At 36.9% G+C, this 14216-nt stretch overlaps 1 protein-coding gene across 1 annotated transcript; it reads right to left on the bottom strand.

Moving 5' to 3' along the window:
- Positions 1–8979: 8979 nt before the first annotated feature.
- On the bottom strand, positions 8980–13961 carry LOC148862806 (polygalacturonase At1g48100-like). The gene is made up of 7 exons (XM_088975737.1): positions 13316–13961; positions 12361–12492; positions 11646–11879; positions 11489–11533; positions 11181–11388; positions 10049–10239; positions 8980–9720 (listed from the first exon to the last, which is right to left on the bottom strand). Exons 1-7 carry the CDS (start codon positions 13925–13927, stop codon positions 9328–9330), a joined length of 1815 nt encoding a protein of 604 aa, XP_088831863.1. The 5' UTR covers positions 13928–13961; the 3' UTR covers positions 8980–9327.
- Between the last annotated feature and the right edge of the window lie 255 nt (positions 13962–14216).

Raw genomic sequence — 14216 nt, 5'->3', positions numbered from 1 at the left:
AACAAAAACGCGCAAATGGTTTAAGAAATAAAAGGATTTACAAAGGACAAAGGTAAATACAAAAAGAAGATTGATTAGAGCACATCGTATTTTTGATAAAAGTGGTTCAACCCTTGTGAAAAGACAAAAGCAGCCCTGGGGTGTTTCCGTCTTTTCGTTCAAAAAAAAAAAACTTTTCTCGCATTCTCCAAATTTAAAAAACGAACAAAAATTAGGATGTAACATGCTTGATGGTTCGTATGGTTTCCGTAAACGGTGCCATGTCATTGCCATATCAGCATTTATCGATCATGTTGATTCTTTAAGTATAGTATTATAAAACTTGGTCTTTTTAACGGTTAAGTGCTTATTCATAGGGGATGTTTGGTGGCCGTTTTTCTAAAAAATTGTGCCACTTTGGATCCACATAGTTGTTTCAATAAACGCTCACAGTTCATGTGTTTTTTGAAAAAATGCTTGAACTATGGGCATGTCTTGTAAATCAGGATTCATCAATGCATGAAACATTAAATTTGGCATTTTATACATCAATGAACCATTGCCTCTAACAATTGACTGATTGGCGATTACATGTATCCTATGTGGTGCTTATCTGTCAACACATACTTGAAAAATGGTAATGAAAATCACCTTACCAAACAGCCTAGTATTGTTCACTGCCTACGTGGCACAAACACTCCCAAACAAAATCAAAGCGGCTTTTTTTTTTGTGAAAAACAAGTCTTAGAAGTATGGACGTTTTTTCTTGAAAATCGGTCCCAATAAGTGTCCATGCTTCCAAACACCATCATAGTGTTTAGTGGCATTAGTTATCAATCAATCCTAGAAAAACGTTATCAACCACATTTTCTAATTTTGAATGTAAATTAATTACAAAATAACAAGTAAATATTTAACGCAAAAAATAAAATATAAAAAAAAGTAAATATTCAACACCAAAAATAAAATAGGAAAACAATGAGCCCCATTTTTTGTACTAAAATATCCATGGATTTTTATTTAAATAACGAGAATGCCACCGCTTTGATATTTTTATTTTGGGAAACAGTTTTGACTAATCAAAACCCATCCATGAATTTTGATAAATAACACATTATTTGCTCCCACATTTGTGCTTTGAGTTTATTAGTAGTTATTTTTCTCACATCTCTTTTCCATATCATAGTCTAACCCTTTTATTTTACCCGCATGATCAAATTATGCATGGGTTCGCATGGAAAACTCTATATTTACTTATTTAGTATTGTGTTGTTTGTTCAATGGATGGATCATTTATGCCCCGTTTGGTGCATCTTTTCGTGCAGTCTGTCAGTTATTTAGAAACCCGACATATCGCATTGTGGTCTTTTTTCTATTTGATTTACAAGAAATCTACCAGCCAAAAGGCATTGCATTGAAAAGATGCACAATGTCCGTTTTAGACTATTTTCAAGAAGCTCCAAATGAAACTTTTTGAGTTTTTTTTTTTCAACTCGCCTTCATGCAAGAAAAAGACATGCTTTAACCAAACAATATTCACGTTGTCAAGATCTTGATGCAAAAACTCATTGTTTTTTAACTATCAAAACTTCCAAAGATCTTTCAAAAAAGACTTATCAAACAACCCCTTAATAATAATTAGAGATGTTGGATTAAAATTTTGATTTTTTTTCCATTAGACGTACGTCCAGTTCACTTGTTGGATTTTAATTTCATTAAAGATTAAATCCAATGGGTTTGATTGGTCAATAACATTAAAAAATATACCTATGGACATGTCTTGGGAAATAGTTTTTTCTCTTACTAAAACCAGTTTTTAACTTGTTACACATTAGAAAATTACAAGAATTGATTTGGGTTTTTTAATAGGAGTTGATTTACTCTCCTTAAATTGCTGCCGCGTAACGCGCACACACATATGCGTGCGGCACAATGAGAAAGGAGCGTGAATCAAGCATTTGTACACACAATTTCAAAAATAACTTTATCTCTCTTTCAATCCTATCTGCCACTGTCTCACAAAATGTTTTTTTGAAAACTCTTCAACTTTGCTAGTTGCATATTCTCGCCCAAGGTTCTTCAAAAATTATTTAAAGACAATGTCTTCAAACATGCCTCATAACTTCTCCTCCAAGTTTCAGTAACCCCATTTCCCAACAACTTTGGCTACCACTGGGACCGGACAAATTGCTTAGCTTGTGCTGTGTGATATCACTACATAACTGCAATTCATTAATTTAGATAGGTGACCAATCTTAAAATGTTAATTGGGGTACATCTTGGCTCATTGCTTTGGACTTCATTCTCTTAATTCTTGCTCATTCTAGGCATGAATGAATGACATTAGAATGTTTGGTTACAAAGTTCTTGCCAAGGGCTACATTCTTTTTAAAATGAAAAATAAGTCCCATGGCACAAAAAATTAATTAGCTTATAGCATGAAAAATAATCATTCCACATCTTGCTATTTTATTCTTTGAAGAAACTTTACCTATAAAACCGATGTCATAGATGTTTACTTTTGCGAAAGCACTTGTACAAAAGTACTTTTACGAAAACACTTTTATAAAAGTATTTTTACATGAAAACACTTTTATGAATTACGAAAGCACTTTTATTGAAGTACTTTTATAAAAAATACTTTTATAAAAGCATTTTTACAGAATTACTTTTACAAAAGCACTTTTATGAAAGTACTTTATAAAAGCACTTTTACGAAAATATTTTTATGAAAGCACTTTTACAAATGTATTTTTATGAAAGTACTTTTATAAAAGCACTTTTGCAAAAGCATTTTTACAAAAGTACTTCTATAAAAGCACTTTTATAGAAATATTTTTATGAAAACACTTACAAAAGCACTTTTATAAAATCACTTTTACGAAAGTACTTTTATGCAAGTACATTTACAAAAATACTTTTATAAAATCACTTTTATGGAAGTATTTTTACGAAAGCACTTTTACAAAAGAACTTTTATAAGATCACTTTTATAAAAGCAATTTTACGAAAGTATTTTTATGAAAGTTCTTTTGTAGAAATATAAAAGCACTTTTACGAAAGCATTTCTACAAAACATCTATGCCAATTGGTGAACATTGATTATTGGAGACCTAGGCTGGTGGTTTGTGATTACCGACACTTTTTTTGAAGAAGAAGAATGGAAATGAGCAACATAGGACACTTGTTAGTGTGAAAAAAAAAAAACATTTTTAAGAAAAGAGTGTTTGGTTTATAACAATATTTTCTTATTCCGCCTACTTTTACCAATTCTTTTTCATTTTAGAATTTCATCTTGGATAAAAATGAAAAAGAATGAGAATTGAACAAAACATGGCCCAAATTTCTGATAAACTACGAAATCACCCAGAATTGATTGGCTGCTTGAGTTTCCACCCTGCATTTCAGTTTGTCTACGACAAACCCAATCAAAACGGGCCACCTCATCATGTTTTCAATCTCTTGTTATATATAAATTGTGACGTGGCCAGCTTAATTGTACCATGGTTTAGCTGAACGCTTTACCTGTTCAGCTTAATTGGGCCATACATTTAATTAATTGACCTGGAACCTCATCATTAATTTCACATTCCGCTGAATAATTAAAACGTTCCGCTAATCCGAATTTGCTTAATTGACCCGTCAAAGATTAAACCACAATGTAAAAATTATATTAGACCCATGCATCATCAGAACCGCCCCAACGTTGACTAAGGAATGAAAGGGCCTTGACCCGCATTTTGAAGAAGCAGCCCAGATTAGTCAAACGAGACTATCTTTGTTAGAGGGGCTTGGGCTGTTCCATTCGCTTGGACTGCAGAAGTAGCCCAGATTAGTCAAACGGGCTCATGGGGAGTCCGGATTTACTACTCGCACCAATCTTCTGTATCCGCACATTCTCTACATCCCATACTTACATGATGTCATTGATGGATTATGTTTTCGATACACGGCTGCAAAATGCTGTGAGGAGCAATTACATTCCTGGGTTATCCCACTTTTGTTCCGGTGTTGAGGCTCTCAGGCGAAGAAAGACTCCAATGGCTCGGCCAAATGTTGGGGAAGATGGGAAGTAGTGCCCGTTTGGAAAGAATTCGACTTCGGTCAAGGCAACGCTCATTCGAGCAGTTTTTATAGCCTTACATTGAGAATATCTCCTTATTTATATACTTTATTTCATGGAAGATATTTACGATGCAAGACTGAAAGAGGCTGTCTGGTGGGTGTGAGAACGGACTTGCCCTGATCGAAGTCATCCCGTTTGGGAGGGCTTTCATGAAGTGGCTTCTAGTGTTTTATGAACTAAGAAACCTGAAACATCGTGATGATGTAGTTGTCAAAATTTTGAAAAGCTAAAATTATCCTTTACAAAAACCACAAAATCTCCTTTTCGTGAAGCTATCTGACATAGTTTCTCCAAAACAGCTCGATCAACTTAATAACACAGAAGCCCTCCAAAACGGGCTTGTAGTCATTGTTTTAAAAATCTTAAGCTCTAAGACGTGAAGCTTACACCTTGAGGCAAGAATCACAAATTATGTCTCAAAGCTTAACTCTCACATCAAACTTTGTTAGATTATAATAAAACATAAGTCTTTTCTTATTCTTCAAACCTCAAGGCATGAGGCGTAGATTGAGGCGTAAAAAGGTATATGCCTCAAGTATCAATGATTATTTAGTGATTTAACACAAAAGATATATATATTTTATGCATTTTTATATTCAAAATATATGGAGAAGGCATTTCAATAATTGTGGGCCAAATAAATAAAAAGAGTAAAATGAAAAACCAGTAAGGAAAATCAAGTTCTATTAAATTCTCTTAGTGTTTTAAGAGAGTTCAATGCAAAAAAAGGCTAATCAAATTAGTTTCTCACTTTCTCTTGGATATACCAGGTGGATTTTTTTTTTAATTATTCTAAATATAGCATCTCAAGTTTGTTATTATTATTAATTTTTTTCATTTCTTTTCCAAATGGATTTTTTATTGACTTTTTTTTTTTGCATAGATCAAATTAACTAAGTTGTTCTCTTTCTTCTAAACTATTGGATGACCATAAATTTAATATCCAATTATATGGATGGTTCTTCATAATTTTCTTTTATTCTAAATTGTTTATTTGAATTATTTGAGAGTTTTGCATTTTGAAACATGAAATGTAAAATGTTTATAATTGTTTTATTTTATTTAATGATTAAATGTCAAAAGTTATTGCTAATAAACTTTTATTTTATGGATATTTATGCTTTCTATCATTCTAACTTTTGGTATATTATATGTTATTTTTATTGATTTATAAGCTTTAATTAATTACATTCTTAAGCTTTAAAGCTTACACCTTACAATGCCTTAAGGCTTATACTCACCTTTTTGGGCCATTAGGCCTCAATTACGCCTTTAGCCTTTTAAAACCTTGATTACTTAAAAATTTTTGTGTAATTTTATAGATCTGTGTTTTTTTCAAGTTGGACATCATGAATCACCATTATGGCATTTTTAAAATAAGGTAGGATATGGACTAAAGCAGGCAATTAGGAAGATGATTCGTTCCCTTTCAGTATTTTCTCACTCTATGAATGTTATAAATAGTTTTTATGATCCCGTCAAGGATGAAGCCTATAACCTTACGGAATACTTTGACATTATATGTATAAAAAAAAAATATTAGTATGACCTTAATCTAAGAGATCATGAATGAGTATATTACACTTGTAAATATAATCGTATAGTTTGTGAGCACATAGTCTCTGAAACTCCTATAATTATTCTATGAATCATTAAAGTTTTCCCCAAGGGCTGGATCTGTTCAAAACAAAAAATTATTTCCAACATGATCTATGTTTACACATTATAAGCATGGTGGATTCAAGTTTCATGGTGAGATATGCGAACACAATAATTGTTGGAATGTTGTTGGGACAGCTTTTGTTGTGAATACATCCTACCTCAACAAATATTAAAATGCAGAAAGTGGAAACGGTATTTGCTACAAATAACATGCGTACCATAAGAGCAACACGTTAGTGGTCACCGATCACCCATCCAAAAATACAGACTTTGGTAATCTATACAATTATAAATGCATAAATTCCTTACGTATCTACAGCTGAAGGATTGAGAAATTATCGTCAACTTATTTTCTATCAGACCAAACAAGTTCCACTTTCAACCTATGCCGATGTAAAATGTGGAATCCATAATGGTAATTTCCTGTTTTGTTTAAGGTGATTGTGTTTGCCAAATAACTTGTGTTATTAGGAAATTACTTTTACTAAATAGCCTATGCTATTGGGAAATTACTTTTATAAGTGGGAAAAAACTGTTAATATTTGTTTAAAAAAAGCCGTAAGTAATTGTTTGGGCGGGCTACGTAGCTTCTTTCTTTGTGAGGTGCGCCCCATACAGAGAGCCCATAAGATCTGTTTGGTAAATTCAAACAGCCCATATATACTGTCGTTCAGACAAAAAAAACTAGCTTTTGGATGAATTTTCTTTTAATAGCTTCTTCAATGGAGCATTCGTGTATCTTGTTTCAGCTTGATCAAATGCAGTTTTTTTGCTACTTGTCAATGTTGCGGAAAACCCAAGATAAACAGATTTGAATGACATTTAAAATGAAAGATAAACAAGCAAAGAAAACATACAGATTTACGTGGTTCAATTTATAGCCTATGTCTAATGGCGAAGAACGAACAGAAATACACTATGGAGAAAAAATGTAGAATTGTGCACTCACAACCTCTCTCACAGAAAACACTAAACCCCAAATACATCCAAATGTCTCATTCTTCTCTCACAAGACAAAGACTAAATATATAAGAGACCCCGCCCCCTCAAAATACATAACTCTTCTTATTTGGTTTGGACCTATGCTGAATAAGGATCAGGTTCCACCACAAACCACTATGAAACGGGTTGCCACAAAGAATTCAAAAGACAAACATAACAATTCAAAATGTTGTTTACATCACTTTTTGTGACTTCTAAAAAGCAATAAAATCAATTTTCCCTCGCTAAGACTCCTTTGTAAACGCATCCTTATAAAAGAGTATGAAGCAAAACCCAGAAGATTGAAGGGAAAGTATGGATGATCTCTTTGGGTAATCAAGACGAACAAGGGGATTGGAGGAACCTCTCAAGATAGCACAAGACTGATCAGAACGAGACAGATCCAAGGACAATGCGAGAGCAGATGTTTTGTCTCTCATTGAACTAAGCGTATCAGTTTCTATGGGCTGTCAGCCACAAGGGGATTTACTTGCATTCAAGATGACTTCCGCATAGTTACAATAGCGTCAATTGGACGTTAATTCATATTTCAGAAGGCTATAGAGGACAAAATCTTTGATCTCAAGGGTGAACCCCTCATTCCATTGGGTTTTCTGTATCTGCCAACTCTATAACAGACAGTATAGTAAGGACAGAAGGAATTGGGATCTTCTCTGTCCCCCCTGTCGCTCTCAGTGTCCTCATTTTTATTACTGAGCTTCCCATTATCAAGTTGATTATGCTTATATATTTCTTACATGTACTCCTTTTTTGTGCAGGGGTGCCGCTTGTGGATCTGTGGTAGCTCCTGCTTTTCTTTATCTTTTCTTTTTTTCATGGGGAATCTGGACTTGCTTTTTCCTGCACTTGTACTTTTACTAAAATGCCTTTTATTTTGCTGCTGATGAAAAAAGTTAGTAAATTCACTGTTTTTTTTTTCCTGCTCTGGAATTTCTAATAAAACAGATAACTTATTTTTAGTATTGGATATACCATCTATACAGGTCCAAGAAAAGAAGTATGAAACTAAGAGTTGATTGCCAAGCCCTGAGAAGATTGATCCATAGAGAAGAAGGCAACAGTTACTTGTTTTAGAAGATCATAGTTTGGACACAAGCTTGCACTGTTGCACAGCCTCGTCAGGTGCCATGTAGAAATATTCCCTATATGTTGCTAATTTGGTTATGCAAATTTCAGTCAATTATGAGTTTTTCTCCTTGCCACTGCAATCTATATGCTACATATGAATAGCAAGCAATAATGCACAAGGAATCACATTAAAGAACTAGCTAAGCAGGAGAAAGCAAAGGCTGATTTGTAGATCATATTGGAGAGTTTCGGGATTTAACATTGAAGAAAGTACTCCATATGTAGGCTATCTATATTTTAGCAGACTGTAAGTCTGTAACAAGGGCTGCACCCCAACCATCCCCAATAACTGACTGAGGACATTCTAACAGAGGATGGTGCATATGCACACCAATAACAAGGGTTGGCACTAAACTACTCTTTCCCCATGTCCCAACAAATAACATCTCGAAAGTTACAGAACATAGACCCCAAAGATGGGGGATTAGACCCCAATACAGCTCCTACAATTTGCATCATCCCTAGCCAAAATGCTTGCCATGGTATTGGCCCATCTTTGGATCCTTCTGAAAGTAACATTAATGCTTTTGGCCAGAGATCTAGCTTCCCTTGTGGCATGCTGAATTGCCTCCTTGCATCCATCAATCCATCATACCACCACACTAGAGTCCCTTTTCTCCACAAGATTACCGAACCCAATGGAGCATCCCAGCCTCGACTCTTACAGTAAACATTAAAACTCAGTCCTAACAGAACCCTCATGACTTATCAATCATGTTTTACTATCCGAATGCAACCTTGATTATTTATAAAAGCTCCACCAATCTTGATCCAAATCCTTAGTATTAAGTCAAACACTATCTTCTTGAGTCCATTATCTTGTGATTATGGTTGGAGAATTTGCCTTTTTAGAGCCCGGGTTAGCATACATAGGGCTAAGCAGAATTTTGTAGGGTTCATTCAACATCAATTTTTGTTCTTTTGGGATCGCAAAGAAAAGGCAAATAATGACTTGAGAAGCACTACTGGATTTTTATAGAAATTGTTTTCATGCACATTAAGATATGCTTTGCCATATCCTGCCAGGCTTCCAATCAGTAGACAAAACTTCATTAAGAAAAACACATCAACCCTTTCATCAATTTTGTAAAACAGGCATGTATTATTACTATATTCTGTAGTGATGGTGAAATTCAATATATGCTGCAATCTAAATATTATACATCTGGCAAACATAACATTTGTATACTATCAAATAATGGTGAAATCCACCCTAGCAAGCAAGCTGCTTTATGCTCTGTACTGTAGAAGTCTAGCAAATAACAATGCCCTGTATACTCCCTCTAAATGGGAATCACTGTAGTCTCCTAGTGATAAGAATTACCATAGACATGTCACCTAAATATATACTTTGTGAGTAACGACAAATGGTGTAAAGGGGCCGGAATTCACAACCGCACATGAAAACATCATCATATCCTACGCTTGGCTCAACAAGAATCATAATCAGATTGAATCCGGTTGCTTGATGGCTTGCCAATCTGCAGACAGTCAATTTGGGGGACAGTGGGAGTACTCAACTCACCAAAGGTCTGCCAACAGAAGGGGTTATACATGTGATAACGTTCTTGAATTGGTTGTAGCTCTATGTTGGATAGAGTAACGTCTATGCATGGTAAGCTATCGCTGCATGCAAAGTGTACAGGTTTTACTGTGTATGTCCCTTTTATTTTCTCATAGGTGATGCCTGACAGTGCAACTGCTGATGATTGGTTCTTGCATGTGCTCTTGTCGCAGTAGAATTGATCAATTACAATGGGAAGTTGAACTTCAGAAACCTGAATGTTTGAGAAGAGTACTCCTTGTACAGAACCAGACCCACCCTGTGGAGGACAAAATTGAAATAAGGTCTAGCACTGACAACAACTTGGAAGTTGTAATAAGAAACTCAAAACTTCTTAGTCCCAAGTGGCTTAAAACTGTTACAGTTCTTGATAAAATTTTCAGAGTTGTTTTAAGTTCCCAAATGAGAGCATTCAGTACTTGGGTGAGTTCTGTTTGACGAAATTTAGTTATCCTATCAACTTAAACTGAGGATTTGGATTTGAATCTGTCAATTTCAAGTAGTTAATTATTAATAAGTTTAGTCCCAACACAGAAGAGTTGCTTAGACATAGGAGGCAATTAGTTGAGGAATTAAGGTGGGTTTACCTGCCATGTCTTGATTCTGACACCGGTCATGGTGTTGTGCATCATGATATCTCGGACAGTAATGTTTGTCACACAGGCTTTTGTGTTGTCCCTTCCTAGCCCTCCAATGCTGATTCCATGTCCAGGCCCACAGTTCACATTATGTATGTATACATTTGAGCATCCAGTCTGTATGGATACACAGTCATCACCTGCACGATTAACAGAGGCTTAAATAAGCAGAGATTTGGAAGAAGGAAAAAGAATGTATTGGTGCAGCCATCCATCGGATGTCCCCTGAGCTATCCAGTTACAGCAATGTCAAGACTGGATAAAGTAGTGAATACAAAATTTACACTAAAAATCAAAGTGTCCTACACAATGTGGTACAGGTATCATAGGTTTCAGTTGATTCATTATTTTGTTTAAGGTCCAGGTAAATTATATTTTATTTTTCTTTTGCTGCATTTTTTTAACCAGCTACAGCTTCTAGTTCCAGACATAGCTACAGAAAAATTCACATGGATACTGAAGATATTGGCAGTGTCTCTGAGCACACATCTCAAGAGACTCAACTCACAGGTGAATCCTAGTTCTTTTCAATAATTCAATGGTTAGGTAGGGCGCCAGAGTTGTGCAACATTGTTACTGCTGTTTTATTTTCTTTTTCCTTGTGATGCCAACTAGTCCAAAATGCCATTTGTCTCTCGCTAGGTTGTTTTTTTTTTCCTGTTAATATTTTTTGGAAGAACCGAAGAAGGCAGAGGATCAAAAGGGTGGAGCCAATAGAGGTACAAAGCTCCAGTACTGGACAGCACAGGGAAAAAGAGGAGTATTACGTGGAATAAGATTGAGCTGAGGATGTTTTTGTGGGGGACAAATGTTTGCCATGTGTCATGATTCTAGTGGTCCTGACTTTGATGATGTGATTGTACAGAACACCAAGTGGGTAAGATTATGTGACCTCGGGGGTTTAGCGGGGCGGGGCACCAGTCCAAGAGACAAAATGCTTTTAGTTTTAGCTACTCCCAATTCATTAAAAGATAAGTTCTTAATTGAATTCTTCCAAGTCCCAACTTTGTTTCCTAAATCCTACATCCTAACTTTGGCCATGGTGGTGTGGTGTCAAGTATGAAAGGGTCCAGGAAATTACCACAAGCGAGGTTGGTGCTGTGGATCAGCACATCTTTGGAGTTCTGCAGGTGGATTCCGTCGGTGTTGAGGCTGTCGCCGGGAGAGTTGGTGGTCATGTTGTAGACCTCGACTCCAACACAGTTATCAAATTTAAGATGACACTGGGGGCTGTTTTGAATTGTTATGCCTATGACGGTTACATTATAACTGCCATAGAACCTTAGAGCCTACTCACAGAAAGAACACATAAAATAAATCCATAACCCTCGCTAGCTACTTTCGTGAAAATTGGAAGAAGAAACATCGGTACAAAGTTTTAATACTTACTGTTGGTTTGATACTTGGCATTTTTCCTCCGAGTGTGCTGTTTATCTGCCATGATAATACATGGGTATCAATGAGACCCGCCTGTTACCTCTACGAAATCTGATGAGCCAAACAATAATTGTGCAGAGAGATGAAAAGGAGGAGAGGATTTGATTACCGGAATGCGGGAGTTGGCAGCTGTGGGTGGTTCGTCGGTAATTGGGATGATTAATCGTGTTTCACTGTCTATCGGTTCATCAAAGGGGGAATCCTGCCACCAGACTGAACCCCGGCCATCGATTATTCCTCCACCTTGGATCGTAATGCCCCGCAGTTTCGTGAACTCAAGCCATTGCAACAGTCCCGACCCCCAAGCACTGGAGATCGTGGGAGCGATTATTGTACCTTCCAACTGCAAGCCATCAGATTCCATTGTCAGCCTCAGCCTCAGCCTCTCCACTCTGTCCTCCTCGAAGCCACCGACTCAGCTAAGTGGACGGACATGGGTTAATGGTTAAAAAACAAAAACACTACTCTCAATGACGAGTGGAGTGGATCCAAGTGTACGATTTTCTAGCACTATTCCATGCGTGATCGTGATCACACCATTTGTACTGTTGGCATGGCAGTGTGAGTGTGATGGAAGTGGGCCGGACATCTCACCAGTGACCACCTACAAAGGTAGGCCCAGCTTTTTTCTTCACTGTCATATAAGTGAGCGACCACCCAGACCTAGCCCCACTTCTATCACAGTTTGATATTGAACTCGACAGACGACAGCCCAAGCCCACAACTTCTTATTATTTTTTCTCTAAACTAAACCTAGATTAAAGAATATTAATTATGAGATAATTCAAACTTTTCTATCTTATCAATAATTCCGTTAAATTTACCTGAAATACAATGTTAGATTCACAATAAGGCCCAGAGAAAGAAATGGGCCCGACGAGGAACACGTAATCCGCAGGCACCACCACTGTTGATGCCTCCACCTTACAAGCAGCTGCCCATGCGGCTTGGAATGCCTGCGTTGCACCGAAGCAAAACAACTTAAAAGATTGACAAACAACAACAACAATACCAACAAATACAAAGTGGTAAATAATAATATGTGGTGGTCCGTACGTATGAAATCGTATAAAATTATTGTTGGAATCTTGACCAAACAAATAGCCTTAATCGGAATAAAATTTTCGGTGGTCCCGCCCGATGGGATGGCCGTTGTCCTTTCTCTCTAGGAAGATCTCTTGTCTCTTATTTAGTGGTATTATTATCATTTCCGGCAATTGTATACGCCCTAGACAGTAGACCCTCATCTATTTTGTAAAAAGTGACGGCAACCGTCACGACAATTACCTTTACCTGTTCTTTTTATATTTCACTTCCACTTCCTGTGACCAATAGCAACCTATTTGACCAAAATGCCCTATAACTACCGAAAATACCTAAACCCCGCCAAAACACATTAAACATCGTTACTTTGACCAAATTACCCCTTCAGTTATTAATGACTGTTCCGATGATTTTAGACCACGACATTCTACCATACCCACAGAGCATTATGCGTCTGCGAGACTGCAACTGTGAAAGACATTACGACGAGCATCGGCTCTTTGCTCCGTTCTTCTCAAGCTAGCTTCCATTAAATAACACGCCTTCAAAAACCCCGGTAGAACTGTAGAAGAATGTAACTTGTCATCAAAATCTCCGTTTATGCGTCTAAACCAACAATTAGAACCCGCCTAACCCTTTATCGTTCTTCATTCAAAGTTCATCATACTCGTTAACCATAAATAACATCCAGCGGGTCGATGAAGACAATTCTCAAGAGAGAAATAGAAGCATCACCTTCGTGTCGTAGGTCTCTCCGTCGCCCTTTGCGCCGAAATCCAACACATCAAACACCGCAGGCTGACTATCATTGTTTCCACTATTCCCCGGTGGTGGAATCGGAGCTTCCGCTATCGGTCCTGGGAATACTGTTCCCGGCGACGGCGAAGGAGCTGGAGATTTTGTTTTCGACCCATTTCCACCTCCGCTTCTGCCGTGGTGGTGGCTACTACCGCTACCATGACTCTTTCCTTTCTTCTTAGACAGAGAGGCCGAGCTGGCAGCTCTGCTCTGCCTCCAGTGCTTCCCTCTTCTGGCATTGCAAACTTCAAATGCAGAACACCAAACGAGAAAAGCTATGAGAAGGATCAAAGAGAGGCTTCTTAGACTGAACCCACTCATCTTTTTTTTTTTTTTTCTGCTCTGTGTTCTGTGGTGTGCTTGTCTCTCTCTGTCTGTCTTTGCAACACAGACAGAGATAGAGAGGATGAGAGGAGGGGAAATCAGGGAAGGTAGAGAAGGAGAGGGAATGGCGCTTAAGATAGATAGCCCACAAAGAAGATGGTCTGGTTTAAATAGAGAGGGAAGGAGTGAGAACTTATGACCCAGACAGAGCCACAATGCACACATAAGCAAGACAGTTTGATAAGGCAAACTATTTAATGTTTCATTCTTTTCTGTTTATCCCTTTTTTCTTTCAAGTATTGATTATTACATTCTCTTTTTCTTCTTTCTTTTTTTTTTTTTTTGTGACAATTGGTTGGGATTAATTTATTTATCGCGCATAAGGGACCCATTAATGCCACTTGTCTTTTGTACATTGCACGTGACACGTCCAGTTGTTCATGCAAAAGGACGTTGTAATCAGTAATCAGTAAACTTGCTCTGAATCTGATACGAGTGGGGGCATCATTCACTC

The sequence above is a fragment of the Nelumbo lutea genome, chromosome 3, assembly GCF_056320005.1.
Source record: "Nelumbo lutea isolate HS-2025 chromosome 3, American lotus-T2T, whole genome shotgun sequence".
Taxonomy (NCBI): Eukaryota; Viridiplantae; Streptophyta; class Magnoliopsida; order Proteales; family Nelumbonaceae; genus Nelumbo; species Nelumbo lutea.
Note: the sequence above shows the minus strand (reverse complement) of the source record. Positions and strands in the feature narration are given on the sequence as shown.